Below are 21883 nucleotides of genomic sequence, written 5' to 3' on the forward strand. Positions count from 1 at the left end.
CTTCTTTACTTTTTATTTCAAAAGTGTATTTGTGTGCTACTTGAACTTTTAGAGAATGATAAAATATAAGTATTTTACATGTCTTTCACAATAGAATTAATTTTTGTCCATGTTTTTAATTTAGTTTATGTTGTTTGGTGAAAATGAAAATGTAACGTGGAATGAAGTTAAAAATATTGTCGGAACCTTGTTGAAATTAAGTTGTGTTTTACCTTTTTAACTAGATTTTAATGTTGGAAACAAAAAATTGTATTGTCTCAAAAAACCGCATCAACCGATCTAACCCAAACCGCATTTGTTTGGTTTGGTTTGGTTCAGATTGTGTTTTAAAAGTAAACGGAACAAATCCAAACCGCATGCTTTTTTATCTTTCGATTTGGATGACTTTTAACCTCAAAACCGAATCAAACCGCACCGCGAACACCCCTACTCTCCAATGTCTTTGTAACAAAATTTAGTCACGAAATTAAATGAAGGTTTTAGTATTATTTTTTTTTCTCAAAATGTCTCGTTAATTTATTTTTTATTTTAAAAAAAAGTCGTGAGGTGTACTAACTAATGTGATTAAGTAATTTATTGACTAAAAATACACATGAATATATGAAAGATCCGATTCAAAACTCAGTCCTTACATAATTCTTACATAATATGTGATGTTTATATCACTTGGAGTAAGATCATTGAAATAACTTATGTGTCCTCGTGAACTTAACTCGGTTGATAGGAATAATGTATGATGTATGTAAGGTAAGGTTCGAGGTTCAAATCCCACCACTAAAAAATGAAATAACTGATGTGATTATTATTAAGAAATAATAAAGAGTTCTCTTAAAAATAAAATATTGAGTGGTACATGACAAATAAAAAATAAAAAAGATAATGAGTGGTAGTTAAAAGAATGAGAAATGATATCTGTATAACCATTTTATAACAACTTTTGTGATAACTTTCTTTCTCATACTTACATTATATTTTTACTTTTACTCTCTATTATTTTAATTTTTGTGCCAATGCATATTTTCTTTGTAAAAACATGGTTATCTATTTAGTTGTCAAGCAAATAGATGTTCGAATAACACTGCTTTAAAAGAATAGGGATATGCCGACATACGCAAACAGTATGTTTGAAAGGCCACGTCTTCAATACTGTATTTTTTTTTATCTATGAGTGGATATGGTAGACCCATATTATTAAAATCTTCAACCACAAATTCAGTAGATATTTTCTCTTGGCAAAAAATCTCGGGTAGAACTTGCGTGACATTGTGGTTGGTGATATTGTGACATTGATCAACTACAATGTCACAAGTATCTTTCTTCTTTCTTTTTGACAATATTTTTTTATTTTTTTGTACACGTGTGATAATGTGATTGACCAATATCGTCAATATCACCAACCATAATATCAACCAATTATTATCCAAAAATCACCCTTCCCTCGTATTATAAATAAATGTTCAAGTCTTGAAGAAAGTAAGCCCTATCATCATTCAGATACTCATTACTTTTAAACAACAAAGAAACCATGGCATCAACTGAGCCTAATAACGATTTTTTAGCAGGTGCAAAGGATGCAGTAGCTTCAGCACAGACAACTGTGGGAAATGCTGCAGCTGGTGTCCAGACAACTGTGGGAAATGCTGCAGCTAATGTTCAGAAGACCGTAGGAGAATATGCTACCAAGGCTGCTGATTTTGTGCAGTCCAAACCAGAAGAGCCAGCCAAACCTGAAGGTGTGATTGCTGGTGCTAAAAATGCTGTTGGAGGCTTATTTAAGAAATGAAACATCACTGATTTCACTTTAGCATCCTGTGATTAATTAATTAATTAATTAATAAGGATACTAAACTTGTCATCCCTTCAAGTATGTGTATAAGTTAGCACTGTGTATCTTATCATATAAACTATAGGATAGGATATACTAAGTTGGATCCAATATGTAAGGTAACAGAGCTCTGCTCTTCACTTTACTGATCCTGCCTCTGATTGTTTATGTTTTTCCTAATTCTGTTGCATATTTATTATTCAATTCTGTTTCCTTTCTCTTATTTTGTTCTCTTTTGGCTACTTCAAATTTTGTGCTTTTTCTATATGTGTTAATTAAATTTATATAAATTACTCCTCCTAAATAAAAATAGATAATGTAACTGTACAAAAAAATTATATAAAGTTATATTAAATGAATAAAACTTTCAATTATCATAAGAAGCGTATATATTAATTGGGAGATCTCGCAGGTAAAATCTGATCAATGATTATTTTAGTCAAGATTTAAATTTGGGTTCCTAAATGCTTTGTTATTTTTTATATTTCTTTTTAATTTCGAAAATATATTGAATTTGCAAAGAAAATTATACAGGAATGAAAAACAAGTGAGTAATAAGTTGTGTCGTTAACCCTTTTTGGAAGACAAAAAGGGTTCTTAATTGAAGTTAATTAATCATTTAAGCATAATGACATAGTTTTGGGTTACCATGTTATCGGTATAAAGTTTTCACCGTCGTTTTACAAATGATTAATCCGTTTCAGAGAATCTGTGGGCATATACAAAACTAGATCGTCCACCGGTGCTGCCGCACGGGTCATATATAGTTAAAAACATAACGCAATGATCTTTATAATACACGTTATTTATTCGATAAAGCCTTGTGAGTGAGTTAAATATAATCTCTTATAAACGTCGAATTGGTACGAATAAGTTAACAATGTGTTTAGAAATAACAAACATTCACAATCACTATTGGAGCATATAATAATGCATCAACAATGTCATAACACGTGTAATCAAAAAACATATTGACGGACATGTCCCATAACAATATTAGTCATTAACGGTCTCAATTGAAGATAGGCTCAGGAATATTAGGCATAAGCAATCTCAACTGGAGCATACATTAATGGATTAACAATTTAATATCACATCTTCTCAAAGGATCCATTTATGGGTAGGTCATACAACAAAGATGGCTAAACAACATGCGAGTTGTCTTTCAATTAACCTGACAAAAAGAAAAAATGCAGACAGTTTTATAGGTATGAGTGCTCATATTAACATATATAACTTGATTTTAACATGTTAGAAACTGAAATCTACATAATATAATTGAACATACCAATAGAGATCATGTCCTTTAGATTGACAGAAGGATTGAGCAGTTAATATTGTTCATCGGTGGTTTTAAATAGTGAAAATATTGCTAATAACAACACGTACATACTGAAATACCCTGCAAAAAACACAGTAGAAACTAAAATAGTCATTTACAGTTCAATACCATTAAGGATAACTTAAAATCTGATGAATATCATAACAACACTTAATTGCATCTTATTGTAAATAGTTCATGTTGTGTATTGAATTAGAAATTTAAATTCTATAGAAGAATCGTCACCAAGATGCTTTCAAAGGCGTAGAAGAATCTAAATGGTAACAACAATGCACACAAAGCAGACATCGAAACTGCGCCGGCAAAAACTCTTGCCCAAACCACAACAATGCAATGAAAGGTGTAGAAACAGTCATGAAAAAATTTGTCGATGCAATGTGAATCAACCTTCAGAAATCAAAGCACACAACATGACCAAATCAAAGCGCTTAATTAGCAAAACAAATCTTTCTTTTAACTATCAAACACCAACACAAAATGTCTACCTAAATTTGATAAAATGAGTGAGAGAGAATAAGAATAAAAAAGACCTATCAAACACTTAGAATGAAAAGTGAATTTCTTAAAAGGGAATGACGTGTAACTGATACTAAAATTGACAAAATGGTAGATGCACTATCTGCATAGCATGGAATCTCTCTCATACTCACTTTCACTGCAGTCAAACAACACCATAAAGCAATAAAATTTGATATCACACGAATACCTATTGATAGAAGAGGAGGGAAAATATTGAGGGTTAAGTGACTAAAAGCAATTAATTGCAGGTAATTAGAGGGAAAAATTAGGTTAAATGGTTGCTAGACCTAATAAGCATTTAGAGTAAGGGATGCATGTTTTTTTTTTTTTTAACTCTATACAATTGTGGGATCAATTTCTTAGGTGCCAAGGAACAATACTAGAATTTCTAAAAGTCATAACAATATGAGAGTCAGTCTCTAACCAAATCCAACTCTAATTATTCTTATAAGTTATCTCAATAACATTCATCAACCCATAGAGCTCAGCTTAAAAGGAAATAGCTCAGCTTAATAGGATCTAACAACCACGTCCAAGTGTCCTCTACATGTTCCTGAAAAACAAAGTTATGAAGTAACACAGAACACTCCCTCACGCTCTCCTCCTCCTCCCAAGCAAACAAACGCGGAAGCCACAATCTCTCCCTCCCTTCAGCCGCCCCTAAAATCCTCCACATCTTCTCCACCGAACACTCCTTGTCTACAGACAAGTCAAAAGGCGGGGAAATTTAATTTTCAAAGGAACTTCCCCAACCCAAATGTCATGCCAGAAGTAAGTACCCCTCCCATCTCCAAGCACTCTTCAAATATTACTATCAAACCACCTACCAACTCCCTCACCAACCCCTTCACGGATCCTACACAAAGACCGCCACCAAGTCGAACTATGACTATCTCCCTCTTTCAACCGATCCCCCTCCTCACCATAACGAGCTTTTAAAACTCGGTACCACAATCCCTCTTTGTTAACCATCATCCTCCAACACCATTTATCCATTAAAGATAAATTAAAAGCACCCAACCTCTTAACCCCCAACCCTCCTTCCTACTTTGGAATACAAATTGACTCCCACCTTATCCAAGCAATTTTCCTAAAATCCCCCCCCCCCCAATTTTTTATTTTTTTTAAAAACAGATTCAATAGAAGAAATTATACCTGCAGGGGCTTTGAAAAAGGAAAGAAAGTAAATTGGTAGCGAGGACAGGACAGATTTAAGAAGAACCAAATGACCACCGAAAGATAGGAACTTATGGTTCTACGACGACAAGCGCGAGACAATGCGATCAACAACAGGTTTCCAAAAAGAGATTTTTCTAGAATCACCTCTGATAGGCAGCTTCAAATATACAAAAGGAATGGTACCTCTGCAACAACTCATCATCATAGTAGCCTCTGACAACCAGGAAGCAGGGATGTTTACACCAGTGAGCATACTTTTGTGAAAATTCATTGTGAGACCCGAAAGCTCCCCAAATGAAAGCAACCCCGACCTCATTGTACGAACATTCAACCAGCTCTTCTCACCAATGATTAACGTGTCATTCGTAAACTGTAAACGCGTCAACCGAACCTCAGCATTGGCTCTGATTCCGTACCCAGTAAAGAGATGCGACCTTTCAACCGTAGTCATTAGCACATTTAGACCCTCAGCAGTGAGCAAAAATAAAAAAGGCGACAAGGGATCACACCGACGAAGACCCCGCTCTAAAGGAAACTCATCCGTCGGACTGCCGTTCACTAAAACAGACGCCTTTGCCGTGCCAACACATTCAAAGATCCACTTCCTCCACAACTTTGAAAAATTCATATTTGCCATTACAGAGTCCAGGTAATTCATATTTTCTTGTTTCTACAATGTCAAATGATATTGATCACATTGATAATAACTTTAATGACCATTACATTGCGGTGGGCAAGATTTACTAAAAACCTCAAACCTCAATCATAGTGTGTATGTTCCTGGTGTCCAACTGTATATTAGAAATGGTAGTAATCTAGCACGAAAATTAACCCACAAAATTACAATAAAAAAGGTTACGTTAAGGAAGGACATTAGTTAAGGATTCAAAAAAAAGAATTGCTAAGTTTTATATAAAAAAAGTTATTTTTTAGTATTTCAATAAGTTAAATACACAATTTTTAAGATGAAATTTCTACTCTAAAATTCTTAACAAATATCCCAAGAACACTAGTTAACATTTTTCATAAACAATTATTTATACATTGTTCCTGCTGCTTGCGACACAAGCCCTACATAGAGACCATGTTGCAACCTCGAACCCTTAAATTATTGTTACAAATATTCTTAGCCAAAGGCACCTCATTCAATGACGGTTTATATATAAGCATCGTTAAATAGAGTACTAACTAATGTGATTAAAAAATAATAAGGAGTGGTAGTTAATTAAATAGGGGTGTTCCCTTCAAAAAAATAAAAATTAAATAGGGGTGTGCCGACATAAGAAGCAAACAGTACTATGCCACGTATTCCCTACTGTATTATTTGGTATTATTTATGTACGAGTCGACATGGTAGACCCGTATTAAAATCTGCAACTACAAATTCCGTAGATATTTTCTCTTTGCAAAAAATCACCCTTCCCTCATATTATAAATAACAGTTCAAGTCTTGAAGAAAGTAAGCTTTCAAAATTCATATATTCATTACTTTTAAACAGCAAAAAAAAAAAAAAAAACGATGGCTGGACCTAACGATCTTCTGGCAAGTGCAAAGGATGCAGCAGCTTCAGCACAGAAAACTGTAGGAAATGCTGCTTCTGGTGCCCAGAAAACTTTGGGAAATGCTGCAGCTGGAGTTCATAAGACTGTAGGAGATTATGCTACCACGGCTGCTAATTATGTAAAACCCAAACCAGATCCTATTGGCAAAACCAAAGGTGCGGTTGATGGTGCTGCAAAGTCTGTTGGAGGCTTATTTAAATGAACAATATCGTTGATTTCACTTTACCAAGTTTGATTAATTAATAAGGACACTAAACTTGCCATCCCTTTTAAGAGTATTGTGTATAAGTTAGCACTGTGTATCTTATCATATAATCTATAGGATAGGATATACTAAGTTGGATCCAATATGTAAGGTAACAGAGTTATGCTCTTTACTTTACTGATCCTGCCTCTGTTTATATTTTTCTTAATTCTGTTGCATATATATTATTCAATTCTGTTTCCTTTCTCGTATTTTCTTCTCTTTTGGCTAAGTCAAATTTTGTGCTCTTTCAACATGTGTTAATTAAATTGAGATTAATTTCGATACACCATAAGTTGATATACAATAGCAAATAAAAGTTTGAGAAACATTAACAGAATTGTCTAATTGACATTGTCATATGATATTTTATAATTTGCATATCTTGAAACTGATTGAGCCTTAGAAAAGAAGAAAAACCAAGTGTTTTTTGTATACTGCAACTATACATGATGTTCATGTACATTTCATAGAACAGTGAAACATATAATTACAGAACTTCGTTTTGTTACTAAAACCAAATGACATTATTATGTACATATATATACTTATTGGTTTTCTTTCATTCTTAGAAGCAGGAACAAGCCCCTGGAAGCTTTCCAGTTGTTCTAATAATGTTTGCCTTATCTTTTGCTTTCAGCGTTTCATTCTTTCTTCTTTCATCGGACTGTGCTCTCGCTCCTTCTGCAATCTCGTCTATATATTTAATCTTATCTTGATATTTTTTCCATGCTTTCTCCCTTTTCCGTGTATTTTCACTTTGCTGCATTTTTCACAAAGTCACCACACTTTATTAGAGAACTAATAAGAGCATATTTGGATTAGTTTATATGAACTTATCTATTTGCGTGAACATTTTTTTAGCAAATTTATGACAACAGATTATGACATGGCCATAAACTGTTTTAGCGTATTTTATACGCTGTCCTAGCTTATATGATAAACACTTGTGTATAAGCTCTTAATTAAAGTGGTTATCCAAACATGGCCTAAATATAAACACTTGATATTTCTTCCATGCTTTCTCCCTTTTCTGTGTGTTTTCACTTTGCTGCATTTTTCACAGTCACCACACTTTATCAGAGAACTAGTATGAACATGTTTGGATTAGTTTATTTGAACTTATCTATTTGCGCAAACAATTTTTTAGCGAATTTTTGACAACAGATTATGACATATTAATAAACTTCTGTCCTAGCTTATATGAAAACAGTTTAATTAGCTTATAATTAGGAAATTATATGATTGGCGCTTAATATAGAAATAGCTTAGACATATGCAATTATACGATAAACACTTGTGTGTAAGCGCTTAATTAAAGTGTTTATCCAAACATGGCATAAATATGAAACGCTACATTTCAATTTAGACATTAAAATAATCAATATGGTTGAGTTGAATAGCAAATGAAAATCTAACCTCATGCTTATTTAGCTTGCGTCTTGCTTTCATCTTCTTCCTCTTTTCCCATGAATCTATTGTCTCTAACAACTTCTCATACCTGACAAATTAATAATATTTTTATTGTTTCCAATGCATAAAGTCATAGATTCACAATATTCATATAGTGTTATTGAAAAATATAATTGCTATGCTTATGTATCTACCTTTCTTTGATCTTTTTTAGCTCTTCCCTTTCCCAAGCATCTGCTTTTGCTTCTGTTTCACTTGGTCTAGTTGATGGTCTGGCAGCTGTTGAAGTCTGCCTGATTGGTGGTTGTGGTGGCGGTGGAGGTGGCGGCGGCTGCGGCTGCGGCCATGAGGACGTGGTTGGATCATCAACTAGTGGGAGAATTTTTGCTTTTGGGGTCTCAGGTTGTATATCATCAGTACTAATAAAATCTTTACCGCCAAAACTTGGAGTCCGTTTTGATGTTAGGATATCAGGTTTTTTATCATCATCTCTCTTTGATTTTTCACCAAAACTTGGAACCTTTTTTGGTTTTAGGATATCAGGTTTTTTATCATCATTTCTCTTTGATTTTTCCCCAAAAGTTGGAGTCTTTTTCATTGATGGTGCTGGTGCGAATGAGATGGTCTTTTCAGGCTTTTTTTCTTCTCTAATAGAGGATGTTGTTGGCACCGTGTTTCCTTGTTCATCTGTGATTTTAAATGAGCCTACAAGTGATGCAGATTGAGTTCATCATTATTGTATTTTTGTTAATTTTCTCATTATGCTGCGAATAAACGATAAATAATGTAACAAATTGTGCTAATTGGATGAGATGATTCAAGTCTCTTTCAGTCCAAGAGTAGTGAGTCCGTATCTAGCCCTAAGAATACAGGAACGTTAAAAGTTAAAACTCTTGAGGGAGAGCCCTGCCGCACATTGTGGTTCTACTCAGCTCGATGGATTAGCGTAGAGAATACCCGATTAAAAAAAATATATATTTACCTGATAATCTTTTGGATGCAGCACCTAGCTGGGAAAATGAAGATTTTTTATCATAAGCTTTGCTTCTGGTCTTGGTCAATGAGGACTCAGGAAACTCCCACATATTCTGCTCATGTGGAATTTCTGAGACATGTGAACTAATTGCAAATGCTGCAGCAGCTACTGCTGTGGCATGCTCCATTTCTATAAAATCATAATCATGACTCATTTTCCTTGAAAATTGTCTCTGAAACCAATTATGTGCCTTTTTCTTCTCTGTAGAAATTTGTCACATGATTATATTTGTCAATTATCTAATTACCTCATTCAGTTTTCAGCCAAAAACAAAAACTATAAAATATTGCATGTTAATTTCAACCGTCATTAATTTCCTCAATGGCTTTTTTGGTCAAAGAGAATATTTGCTATCTTGTGACTTTATTTCTTTCCTAATATTGATAACAAAGCCTGCAAGGGAAAGATAGTACATCACCTTTGAAAGATGAACTTTTCTGTATTGGTATTTTCTGGACCCTACTACCACCAAAATCAGTTGTATTCTCTTCTTCTGCACCAATTAATTTCTCTCTAACAAAAATTTGTTTAGCATATTAAACAGAAGATTGGCATGTGCTTTCATGCAAAATATGAGTGGTATTTATTTACAATAATAAATGAGACATGTGACAATCTTAAATTTCTATAGAGTGAAAAGTAAAAATTACTAACCTTATCTGCTTCAGCCAATTCTCCATTCTAAACAGGAAGAATTTTGTGCTTTAATTATGATGGTGGTAGGTGCTTATTTGAAAGAGAAGAAACCAAAGAAATGAGAACCTTTTTGTAGAGTATAGTCATAGGTTGTTATTGAGGGCAAAGCAAGGTTAGATATACTTTGCATGTGTTTGTCTGGTTTGGATTTCAAGTGCCTTGTGGGGGAAGATAAGTATTCTTTTCTTCTTGAGAAATTTTTTACCATCAAGCATAGGATCTTATTTTGACTTTGTTGACCATATTTTATAATCAATTTTTCTCTGATGAAAATTTTAAAACTATCGAATTAAATCAGCTAGGGAAAAAAGGGTGTCAGATTTTTTTTATTTAATTTACTTATTGCTTTGAACTTTTATTTACATTAGCATGTGGAAATTCCAAAGGGAATAAAGAACTGGTTTTTGAATATTTAATACTTTTAATCTCTAAAAGGGTAAATATTAAACTATGTGTATAAAGAAGAATTGCAGACCCTTTATGCTCTGTTTTTGAAAAAATCTGATGAAAAAGGTTATAAAATTAATATAATTTGTTGCGTTTATCTAAATACATGCTTGATTCAAAATCCACACGGGTTGTCTGGTTCCTAGTCCAAAAGATCAAGAGTCTTTGGACTCAATAGACTAATATAATTAATCATTGAATGAAGATACGCATCATATTATAATTTTGTCCAATAGAATTTAGCAGTTTTCTAATTTGTGGATATATCAAAGATTAATTACACATGAATAGAAATAGAAGGTATTCAGAAGTCCTAGTTCAACTCGCAAAAATGCCGAAATTGTTATGCCGGATATTATGAATGGGGTTTGAACCCCGGTACCTCCACTTGTGTGTGTGAGTTTATAATGACTTTGTCATTTCGTCTATCTACCAAAAAAAAAAATAAGGTAAGCGGTCAACAAATTCCGTCGTTAGGCCTTTTTGGATATCAAAATCAATAATGCAACATTCATAGACCTAGGAGTCATGATATTGTTGTGTATGACCCTTCGAACTCCATGTATAAAAGGTCAAAACATCTGATGTTAGGAAGCTAAAAGTGTCAAAAACAAGTGGTATAAAAGTATGTTTTGATTCATTTGAAATATGAACCATCTATTTTAGAAACCTCTGATGTTACGAAGACAAAAGTGTCAAATGTAAAGTTTGAAATATGAACTGTCTATTTTTTTTTTTTTTAGTAAAGGATGAGATGAGATCTATTTCATGTTTGGATTCACTTTTTAAAGAGTAAAAAATAATTCTGAAGATTTTAGTTTTTGTATGTTTGATCTTGGAGGTTATCGACTAGAATTAATTTTGTCTATAAAATTGATTCTAACATAAAACCAAGATTTATAGCTTTAATTTTGCCACCAATTGTGATTTTACCTTCAATTTTATTGTTCAACACACTTTACGCGAACTTTTGATAACCATAAATCATTTTATCTTAAATGTATTTTCAAGTAAAATCAATTCAATCAATATCAATTTTTACAGCCTTAAAACAAAAAATTCATCAAATATTAAAGTTGTAACTTATGACTACATGTTCTAGGGCAAAGTTTCCCAACTATTTTATAAATAGTAAGCCATCATGTACATGAACATAGCCAATTGGGAAAATTTTAGAAATTAAAAATGCTAAACAAATATAGTACAAGTTAAAATTAAAGTATCTATCAAAAGCACAATTTTAAGACTCTTAATAATTTGTTTAAAACCAATGTGACTCTCCGACACACAATTCTAATTATAGTGATTGATCATTATATCTAACTAAATTGTAAGTAAGAAGTTGACATCTTCCAACAACTATTTTTCAATTTGTACAATTAGATTATCAAACCCCCAACTAAGTGGTTAAAAATACCATGTTGGTAAACATTAAATATTGTACTTAAAAAGAAATTTGTTTATCATTAACAACACCCTTAAACAAATAATCAAAACATGATATAAAGCATAATTAAAGCAACATACTATGTCATATATTTCATGGGATCAATTCAAATACACCAAACTCCATCTATACAAGAATATATTTAAAAACAAAAAAAAAATGATGTTGACTCCATATTCTTCTTGTGATCAACAACCATAAATAGATACGTCCTAGACTTTCGGTGGCTCCACATTAATGAAACTCATGGGATCCTCTTCATCCTCATCTTCTCTCTCTCTCTCTCTCACCATTTCCATGTTTGTTTTCAGATTCTCGTCTCTTTTCTACAAAATTCTGTACCTTTCATAGTTACAGCTGTAGTACTAATTGCAAGACATGGAAAACCAAATACAAGCATGGAAATGGAAAATGTATTGCCCATAATATTAAAGGCAAAAGATATTACACTAACTCCAATGCTAAACTGATACAAATAACAAAAAATAAAAATCAAGAAAGGTAAAAAGATTGAACAATAACCAAGGAGTAATCCTTGCCAAATGTCAAAGATTGTCTCTTTCTGTATATAAAATGTGAACAAACAAGGAAATAGGTGGGTGACATTGAAGATGTTGGAGCAGATTATAGTTACCTTGGTGTATATATATACTAAGACTACTATATATATATATATATATATATATATATATAGTTGATTTTCATCATGATTCAGTTGTGAAGTGGGTTTGGTCCAGAGGGAACTAGTCTCTTGTCTACACCATATCTTGGATCAATTTCAACCCCATGTGGAACTTGATGCATGTTCTGGTGGTGTATTCTTTGAAGATTATAGCACAAAGAACGTGGTTTTCTGTTGGAAAAAGAATTACAATGGTGGAGGTTTCTTGAGGAAGATGGAGATGGAAGAAACCTAGAGTTTGCTGATGAGGAGAGGAAGAAGAAAAAGAAGAGGAGAAGCAAGAATGAAGAAGAATGAGAGGTCTTCATTGCAAAGGAAGATAGGTTTGTGAATGGAGAGAGGAAGAGAGGTTAATTAGGGCATAGGAAGTGAAGTGATGGGAAAAATTATGAAAAAGAGGGAGAAGAGGTGATGACATTAGCTGTGAATGTATTAATGAGAAACAAGCAAGAGACACATGAAGTGATATAATTGCCAAGGAAAGGAAATGAAGGGGACCTTACCTTACTATTGATTCATCTCAATTAATTGGGAGATTTTGGGTGTTATAATTTGTCAGCAAATATAGCATCTCTCTCATAAAATGAGTCACGGAACTTAATTATGTGTAGGTGTTGAATGTGTAATTTCAATGTTGTGCATTCTTTTCTTTGGGGAGGATCCATACTACTTATGATAGGATTGGTTGGCGTGTCAAGTATGAGTTAAATATTCTATATTAGAAAGAAAAAAAGTAAATGTGAAAAATATTTGGTTAAATATTTTTGACCCATATGCATAGATAATTAAGCGATTTAATGTCTATAATGTCTTAAAACGTTAGATAAAGACGTAGTATTTAAGAGTTGAGATCTTTTTTACTTCTGAAATAAAAATAAAAATATCAATTTATGAGAGAGGTGGACACAAATATAATGGTATGATTTTTTATTTTATTTTTAATATTTTGTTAAAAAAATAGGTTCCGCTAACTTCCTTTGTGTCTATATATCTCGTAAATTGGGCTATTCATTTCTTTGAGAAATAGAAAGAATCTTGAGCTGATGCTTAAATCATTTATGTAGTTCAAAACCCCATGTGATATCCACAAGCTTCCCCTCCATCGAGACCCAACAAGATCTTCATTGCATCATAAAATTGGTGGCAAATAATCCATTTTGATGTGATTATTATGGAGATAGTGAGTACACTCAGTTGGCAAAAGAGGGGAATAATGTATTTTGATGAATAAATTTCAAACTTCGAAAAGTTTGGTTTAATGGTAAAAATATTAACATTGATACAGAAGTTTCAGATTTTAGTCTATTAATGTATTTGAAGGAAAGGAAGGCTAATGTAAATCTCTTTCTTGGTACCCTCAGTCCCTTAATATAGCCACCCATTGCTTTATTCATATTTTTTTAGAAATGTTGTCAGTGTAATTAATATGTCTGTTTTGTGTGTTAATATTATCAAATTATTCTTTGTTTATATGTGTATTAAATTTGACTTTTCATATTTCAATATAAATTAGTAATATTAATTAGGGGTATGTTTAGAAAAAAAATAATAAATGCACATCTAGTAATTTAAAAGGGGATTTATATTTAGGGACAAAAATAAAGTTCAATAAAAGTTTAGATATAGGAACGGAGGGAGTATTTTTTTCATTACAACAACAAATTAATGAATATATTTCTCTCAAAAAAAAAAATTAATGAATATATTAGTAGTAGTTTGTGTCCTAAAGAGACATGTTAACACCAAATAATTTTGAAAAGAACGTGTAATTTGAAACTTGAATCCATCATTCATTAAGGTAGAAACTGTTAAGAGCATGGGGATGGGATGTGATTGGTTGCTAAAAGGGGAAGCTACATCATCCGTTATGTAATCTTGTAAAAATGATTTCGTGTGACACAATGTTGATCATTAATTAATCATTTCGTATAGATGACTGTGTTTGACTCCTTGTTGTTTATGACGTAAACCTAATTGATTTTCTTACTTCTAATTGATTAGTATCGATGTTTTTAAATAACTTAGATACTAATAGAATTTAAAAATTTCCCACTTTAAAAATAAAATACATGGATGTCCTACGTTGGATATCTTAGATCATTCTTGTAATTTAAGTTGAATCAAACTAAAACAAGTTGGTCTTAGATCGACTCATTTTCAATTCAAGTATTATCTATCATTAAACAGTGTTATTAAACTATTTACTTTGAACTAATATTAAATTGCATCATTAAAAATTTATTAATTACTTTGAACTAATTGAGTTGTGCTATAAGTGTTATTATTTTTTTTAGATAGCATGTAGTGTGACACTACCAAAAAAATAAAAAAGATAGCATGTAGTGTAAAAATCATCTTTTTTTTTTTACAAAAAAAAAAAAAAAAAATCATCTTATTTTTATGTGTTGATTTTTTCGTCTATATAGTATACTTCATAAATTTTACGTCAAATTTTAAAAAAAAAAAAAAACAAATTGAGACATGAAATATATATTTTCCGTTGTAATTTAATTCAGTTTTTCTCCCTTTATTATTATTTTAAAGAAGAATATACCAATTGGATTAAGTGTGTGTTTGGTATAGCGGTGGCGATAATTGATTTTGATAGAATTGAGTTTGAGTGAATTGATTTTGGTTAAAAGTGAGTTGAATGTGAATTGGTTATGTTTGGATACACTATATTAGAAGTGATTCATATGAGTTGATGTTGTTTGGATAGTTTGAATCAAAACTGATTTTGAATGTCTAATGACTAAATTATCCTTATAATTAAAAAACTAAATATTTCATTCTTAATTAAAATAATTATTTAAACTTATCTAAAATCATAAATGGATTTTGATTGGTTCAACAATTTATTTAAAAATAACTTCATATTATAAGAGTTTTTTTTTTTTTAAAAAATTATGAGTTTTTTCATTTTTATTTTTTGATCAAATGAGTTATTTTTAATAATTCCCTTACGTCTCCCACTCCCCCTTCTTCATTTCTCCATAAGCTTCCACTTCTATCCACTATCCATTTTCATCTTTTTTTCCACCTCTCAAATACTCTACATTTTCCTTTTCCATCTTCCATTTCCATCTTCTTCTAACCTTTTCTTCTTCCCAATTTCAACATTTTTCTCTCATACCATTTCTCTATTACTCAACTCACCAATTAAGAACAAATCTCTCCATCACTCATCACTATTTTCCTTTTCCATCTTTTTCTATCTGTTTCATCTGCAAATCCAACAAAATTAGGATAGATCAGCAAAAATAAAGAAGAAGAAAGATGTTCTTTTTGAGGAAGAAGAAGAAGAAGAAGAAAAATGTTTATTCATAGGAAATTGGGAAGAAAACATGGGTATATTGGTAACTATACATGTCATTGTAATCAAAACTGAGTTTCACAAAAGCAGAAGCTAGGAATACCAGCTTCTGTTGTACTGTCGTTTTGAGATCAAAACTGAGTTTTCTGAAAGCACTTTTCATTCTCCCAAACAAAAAAAAAAAAAAAATCTAAAAACCACGTTTGAAAAAATAAACTTAGGTTTGGCTGTTAAAAAAGTGATGTCAAACATATAATAAGAGGATGCTTGAAGAATTTCAGCTAGACGACTTGTCTCATCAAACAATAAACAATGACTTATGACTTGTTTATTTTATTTTACTACATATGACTTTTGGTTTCTCTAATTGTTTATTTAATTTACAATGACTTATGACTTTGCTTATTTTATTTTACATTTTCTTACTTAATTGCTTGTTAAATTCTACGGGAAGCTTCCTATTTATCATTAAATATCTTATCAACTTATATTTTATTCTATATTCATACGTAGTACTACTAGTTATACCTAAGAAATCAAAACGGAGTATACTATTAATAAACCCGACAATAAATCCTAACTAACCTAAGGAGTGTAAGGAGAGGATTTACAAATTACTCCCTCCGTTCCTTTTTAAATGTCACTTTTGGAGAAAAATTTTGTTCATATTTAACTGTCACTTTTAAAGTTCAATGCAACATTAAATATTGTTTTACCAATATTATCCTTAGTTATTTATTGTGGAGAAAGAAATATATGAAATGAATATTAAATGAATAAAGTCATAGTAAAAGTATAGCTTATTGCATCAAAAGTAGTATCAATTGTTAATTGTCTTGATTGATTTGTATAAAATATCAAAGTATAACAATTAAAAATGAACAAAGGTAGTATCTACAAACAAAGTACAAGAAAACAAGAGAAAGGTGAAAATGGCCTTATGATTTGAGTGAAAATTCCCAAACGAGATTATTGCCACCAAAACTGTACATCAAAACCTAAATTCATATATTTCACTTTTAGCCATCGGAAAACTAAGATTTTTACTTTGCCCAGTAATTGTTGAATCAAAGGCTCCTTATGCTTAAATATATGCATATTTCTTTCCTTTCAAATAACACAACTAAAATACCTTCTTAGACTCGAACTGAAGATCAATAGAAAAAATCAATCAAATTAGAACCCTATAGAAAAGGACATAAGAACTCATCCACCACCTACGAATTTGTCTCTTGAAAACACAAAATCGTCTGTCTTTTATCCTGAACAATTTAAATCAATTGAAGAGGAAGGAAGATTTGAACTAAATACTAGTGCCTAATACAATACAATGTATATACCAAACAATCAAACAAGCCATTTTTCTTTATTTTTTGTTTTGTTCTGCATAAATATTCCCTCGATCCCTAATCAATTATAATTGTCCTTTGAAAAAATATTGTCCCTAAATATAAGTTTTCATACAAATTAATAGATGCATTTTTTTTTTTCAAACATAATCCTAATTAAAACTAGTAGTACTAACTGATCTTGAAATATAAAAATAAAATTTAATAAATAAAAAAAATGCATACATACATATATTATATCTTGTAGTTAAACACAAAAACATTACATATTCAAACTTAAAAGGAGTAAATAATGATATTTTGCCTCTTGTTATATTGACATCAATCACATGATATGATAAATATCTACCATTTCATGATTCTATCTTATTCTTATACCGCTCATTATCCTTATCTCATCTCTATCGTATTTTGCGCATCAAACAAGCCATTAGAGTGTTATCTTGATCAAGATTGCGAGAGAGTTCTTAAAGAATGAAGCCAAAAAGAAGTCAATATAATTGAGGGAATAGATAAATATTCTACATTATTTATTTTTATTTTTAATGCAATCAATATACCAAATGGATTAGAGGATGCTTTAGAGAGTTTTAGCTAGACGACTTAACTCATCAAACAATAAACAATGACGAGTATGAATGAATAATCATATATTCCATTCAATGCCAAATCAATTAACCAATTCATCTTCATCTCCTTCTATTTCAACTAATTCCCATTACAATTACCATTTAGAATAATCATGATTCCTTGCACAATACTCTTCCTCTATCTTTCATTAACCTTCACCTCCAACCTTGTCCAATCAAAATCCTCCCTAACAGTAACCCCAACAACCCTATCAAAATCCGGCGACACTGTCACACTACGGTGGTCCGGTATCCAATCACCCTCAGAGCTAGACTTTGTAGCAATCTACTCACCACCCACCTCCTCCTACGACAACTTCATCGGCTACCTCTTCCTCTCTAAATCACCCACCTGGCAATCCGGTTCTGGCACCCTCTCCCTCCCTCTCATCAACCTCCGTTCCAACTACATCTTCCGTATCTTCCATTGGACCCAATCAGAAATCAACCATAGTCGTCATGACCATGACCATAACCCCTTACCGCAAACCGGAAACCTTCTCGCCATTTCTGAAGAGGTTTCGTTTGTTTCTGGTCAGGGACCGGAGCAGATTCATCTTGCTTTTGCGGATGAAGAAGATGCTATGCGGGTTATGTATGTGACTAGGGATCCGAAGGAAACATATGTGTGGTATGGGGAGAGAAAATGTCAGATGGGAGGACTGGCAGTGGCGCGAGTGAAGAGGTATGAGAGGGAGCATATGTGTGATTTTCCTGCTAACGACAGTGTTGGTTGGAGGGATCCTGGTTATATACATGATGCTTTAATCACTGGTTTAAAGAAAGGAAGAAGATACTACTATAAGGTTTTCTTCTGTTTATTCAGTTTAATCTATTAGCATAAGTATTTCGCTTTCTTTGTTATGTGCTTTTAGGTTTTGTTTTGATAAACTTTTTTACTTGTGTGTTTGCTTGTAAAACAAGCTAATCAAAATTAGATCGGACATTGAACATATGTTGATAACTGTTTAAAGTTTAAAGGTTTGACCGGAATTGGATTAGAGGAATTCGACCGAGGTTGGATTGGAGCTCGACCGGTAATAAATAAATATAATTTTTAAAATGTATATCAATAAGAAATAATACAATATTGATAACTTATCATTAAAATAAAATAGAAAAATTAGTCTGAGGTTTGAATTTGGCTACTTAAGTATAAACAATACCTCGATATTTTGTTGGGTGTGTTTGATTCGATAAAAAAATAAGGGATTGAACACATTTTTTTTGCACCCTATATTTTATTTACAAACTGGTTATAGGTACCGGACAAAAAAGTAGTAAGAGACTTCCCTCACAAAATCATAAGACAAATTTTTATTCATCGTACAAACTATAAAAATAAAAAAAATACCCTTTTTGGTTACAAACATAAAAAATATTATAAATGTGTATTTAGGGATCAAACTCAATTCATATTATTTTTTGCTTAATTTTGTTGAATCGACGTCAATTAGACCACCGTCTAATAAGAAAGATGATCATGAGCTTCCACTTTCTAGGGACATCATCGATTGCCGTTTGAGTTGGAAAAGATTTTTAAGTATTGGTCCCTGTGGGATCCCTTATCAACTAGTCAATCGTAGAACCCAACTATATTTGGGTATACAATAGTACTTGTTTTGTCAAAATAGGTTTTTTATTTTTCAAAAATAAAGAACTCAAGTGTAAGAGTTTCAAATCTTAAAAGAAAAAAATTATTTTTGTATGATAGCAACCAAGCGGTAGTTAGCTTTAACTTTTCTAAAAATCTCTAAATTTTTTAAAACAAAATCATTTTTTAAGGCAATACAAACACGCCCTAAATCTGGTTCATTTAATCGTTTAGTATATGTGGTAACCAGAAACTTAACTTGAGTTATGGTGTTTTTTGTGTACCAGGTTGGAAATAAAAATGGAGGTTGGAGTGCAACTCATAGCTTTGTGTCAAGGAATAGTGATTCAAATGAAACAATAGCTTTCCTTTTTGGTGACATGGGAACATCTACACCATATAATACATTTTTGCGTACACAAGATGAAAGCATATCAACCATGAAGTTAATCCTCCGTGATGTTGAAGCTCTAGGAAACAAGCCCGCTTTTGTGTCACACATCGGAGACATTAGTTACGCAAGTGGTTATGCATGGTTGTGGGATAATTTTTTCGCACAAATTGAATCGGTTGCAACCAAAGTGGCATACCATGTATGCATTGGAAATCATGAGTATGATTGGCCTTTACAGCCATGGAAACCTAATTGGACTGATTATGGAAAAGATGGAGGCGGTGAGTGCGGTGTACCCTACAGTTTAAGGTTCAATATGCCTGGAAACTCTTCAGAACCTACTGGAACTATAGCTCCAGCAACTAGAAATCTATATTACTCATTTGATATGGGTGTAGTACATTTTGTTTATATATCAACAGAGACCAATTTTCTTCTTGGGAGCAACCAGTATAACTTCTTGAAGCATGATTTGGAATCAGTTGACAGGAACAAGACTCCTTTTGTAGTAGTCCAAGGGCACCGACCTATGTACACCACAATCAACGGAACCAAGGATGTTCTGTTAAGAGAACAGATGTTGGAGCACTTGGAACCTCTATTGGTGAATAACAATGTGTCCCTTGCCCTTTGGGGCCATGTTCATAGATACGAGAGATTTTGTCCACTGAATAACTACACTTGTGGAAATGGTGTGGGCCAGAGAGCAAGAGACAAAGGATATACCGTTCATCTTGTGATTGGCATGGCAGGGCAAGACAAGCAATCCATCTGGAAAACAAGACCGGGTCATCCCAATGACTCGATCTTTCCACAACCAAAACGGTCTTTGTATCGTGGGGGTGAATTTGGGTACATTAGACTAGTGGCTACAAAGCAGAAGCTCGTGGTTTCTTATGTTGGAAATCATGATGGCGAGGTGCATGACACATTGGAAATTATGGCATCTGGAGAAGTTTTCAATGGTAATATTAATGTCGATATTGGTAGTGCTAAACCTAAAGGTTTGATTGAAGAAGCTACATTATCCCGGTATGTCCAAGGAGGAAGTGTACTGGTGCTTGGGGCCTTTATGGGTTACATTCTCTGTTGGGTTATACATGCAAGGAAGAAGCCTGAGTCCAAGAGTGGTTGTACTATCGCGAAGACTGAGAAACATGATTAGTTACTACTCTTTACAACTTTTTTTATAGGAGGTATAGAATTAAGTATCACTCATATTTGTTTGATCAAAACTCTGATATACTTGGAGACTTTATGTTTGAACATATGCAAGTTTTCTCCCTAAAAGCTTGTCGTTTAATTAAGGCATCCCTTGTAGTGACTTGTGTTGTTGTATAATATTCAAGTTTTCTCACTATGATTTTGTATGGGTTATGTTCCTTACTGATAGAATAAGAGAAGTCTCGTCCCTATTCCCTAATTTCTTGAATTATTAGTTTTGAAGCAAATTGAGATCGAAAAATGGTAAGGTATTCCCCAATGTTAAACAAAAACATAGATTTCTCACAATTCTAACTTCTGAAATGTTATTTTAAAGAGTAAATAATTACTTTGTTCCCCAACTCTCTACCTCGCTGTAACAATGGTCCCTGAGGATTAAAGACAAAGTAGTCATTAAATGTGCACTTCCGTTATCACTTTGGTCCATAACGTTAAATAATTATGTTAAGTGATGACGCGACGAAGGTTTTATGCTGACAAAGAGTATGGGGTGTCACAGAGACTAAAGTGAAAGTAAAAAATGGTCACTTTGATCTCTGCACCGAAAATCAATATCCTCGAAAATCAATATCCCGAAACTCGTCCCAATTTCGGTTAAGTAACTTTGGTTACTTTGATTTCGGTTCAGAAATCAAAGTAACAATTTTTTACTTTCACTTTAGTCACTGTGACACCTCATACTCCTTGTCAGCATAAAATCTTTGTCACGTCATCGGTTAACAAAATTATTTAACGTCAGGGACTAAAGTGATAACGGATGTGCACATTCAAGGACTACTTTGTCTTTAATCCTGAATCAGTCACCATAATCGAAGAATATATCCCCTCACAAAAATTCGCAAAAGGAGAAAGGAGGTTGGAATTGTGAGAAAATGTAATCTAAATTAGGTTTCTCAAAAATATTAAATTCAATTTATTCAGACAAAATAAACCATTGTTCAGTGGTATATATAATTACTAACATAAACCCTTAATTAAATTATATCA

At 32.4% G+C, this 21883-nt stretch overlaps 4 protein-coding genes across 6 annotated transcripts; 3 read left to right on the plus strand and 1 right to left on the minus strand.

Annotated features, from left to right (window-relative positions):
- Positions 1-1419: 1419 nt before the first annotated feature.
- Positions 1420-2048, plus strand: LOC120580035 (uncharacterized). Its single transcript, XM_039832947.1, has one exon. It carries the CDS (start codon positions 1526-1528, stop codon positions 1781-1783), a length of 258 nt encoding a protein of 85 aa, XP_039688881.1. The 5' UTR covers positions 1420-1525; the 3' UTR covers positions 1784-2048.
- A 4272-nt stretch (positions 2049-6320) lies between these two features.
- Positions 6321-6884, plus strand: LOC11446301 (uncharacterized). Its single transcript, XM_003607736.4, has one exon. The coding sequence runs from the start codon at positions 6385-6387 to the stop codon at positions 6628-6630; it is 246 nt and encodes an 81-aa protein (XP_003607784.1). The 5' UTR covers positions 6321-6384; the 3' UTR covers positions 6631-6884.
- A 195-nt stretch (positions 6885-7079) lies between these two features.
- Positions 7080-9926, minus strand: LOC11446315 (remorin). 3 transcript variants are annotated; one of them, XM_039833993.1, is made up of 6 exons: positions 9776-9919; positions 9540-9634; positions 9068-9322; positions 8280-8790; positions 8092-8173; positions 7080-7435 (listed from the first exon to the last, which is right to left on the minus strand). In XM_039833993.1, exons 1-6 carry the CDS (start codon positions 9799-9801, stop codon positions 7241-7243), a joined length of 1164 nt encoding a protein of 387 aa, XP_039689927.1. In that variant the 5' UTR covers positions 9802-9919; the 3' UTR covers positions 7080-7240. The 3 variants fall into 3 exon arrangements, with proteins under 3 accessions (XP_039689927.1, XP_039689929.1, XP_039689928.1); XM_039833995.1 differs by having other exon boundaries at positions 9540-9614; positions 9776-9916; XM_039833994.1 differs by lacking the exon at positions 7080-7435 and adding an exon at positions 7509-7723 and having other exon boundaries at positions 9776-9926.
- Positions 9927-17594: 7668 nt separating this feature from the next.
- LOC11439867 (probable inactive purple acid phosphatase 2) lies at positions 17595-21032 on the plus strand. Its single transcript, XM_003607739.4, has 2 exons — positions 17595-18490; positions 19566-21032. The coding sequence occupies exons 1-2, from the start codon at positions 17798-17800 to the stop codon at positions 20835-20837; spliced, it is 1965 nt and encodes a 654-aa protein (XP_003607787.2). The 5' UTR covers positions 17595-17797; the 3' UTR covers positions 20838-21032.
- Positions 21033-21883: the final 851 nt, after the last annotated feature.

This window comes from Medicago truncatula, chromosome 4 (assembly GCF_003473485.1).
Source record: "Medicago truncatula cultivar Jemalong A17 chromosome 4, MtrunA17r5.0-ANR, whole genome shotgun sequence".
Taxonomy (NCBI): domain Eukaryota; kingdom Viridiplantae; phylum Streptophyta; class Magnoliopsida; order Fabales; family Fabaceae; genus Medicago; species Medicago truncatula.

Coding starts and splice junctions, on each gene's coding strand:
- LOC11446315 (XM_039833993.1), bottom strand. CDS start 9,801: ATGGAGAATTGGCTGAAGCAGATAAG. Junction 9,635..9,775: donor AATTGGCTGAAGCAGATAAG/GTTAGTAATTTT, acceptor AATTTTTGTTAG/AGAGAAATTAATTGGTGCAG. Junction 8,791..9,067: donor TGCATCCAAAAGATTATCAG/GTAAATATATAT, acceptor CATCACTTGTAG/GCTCATTTAAAATCACAGAT.
- LOC11446301 (XM_003607736.4), top strand. CDS start 6,385: ATGGCTGGACCTAACGATCTTCTGGCAAGTGCAAAGGATGCAGCAGCT.
- LOC120580035 (XM_039832947.1), top strand. CDS start 1,526: ATGGCATCAACTGAGCCTAATAACGATTTTTTAGCAGGTGCAAAGGAT.
- LOC11439867 (XM_003607739.4), top strand. CDS start 17,798: ATGATTCCTTGCACAATACTCTTCCTCTATCTTTCATTAACCTTCACC. Junction 18,491..19,565: donor GAAGAAGATACTACTATAAG/GTTTTCTTCTGT, acceptor TTTGTGTACCAG/GTTGGAAATAAAAATGGAGG.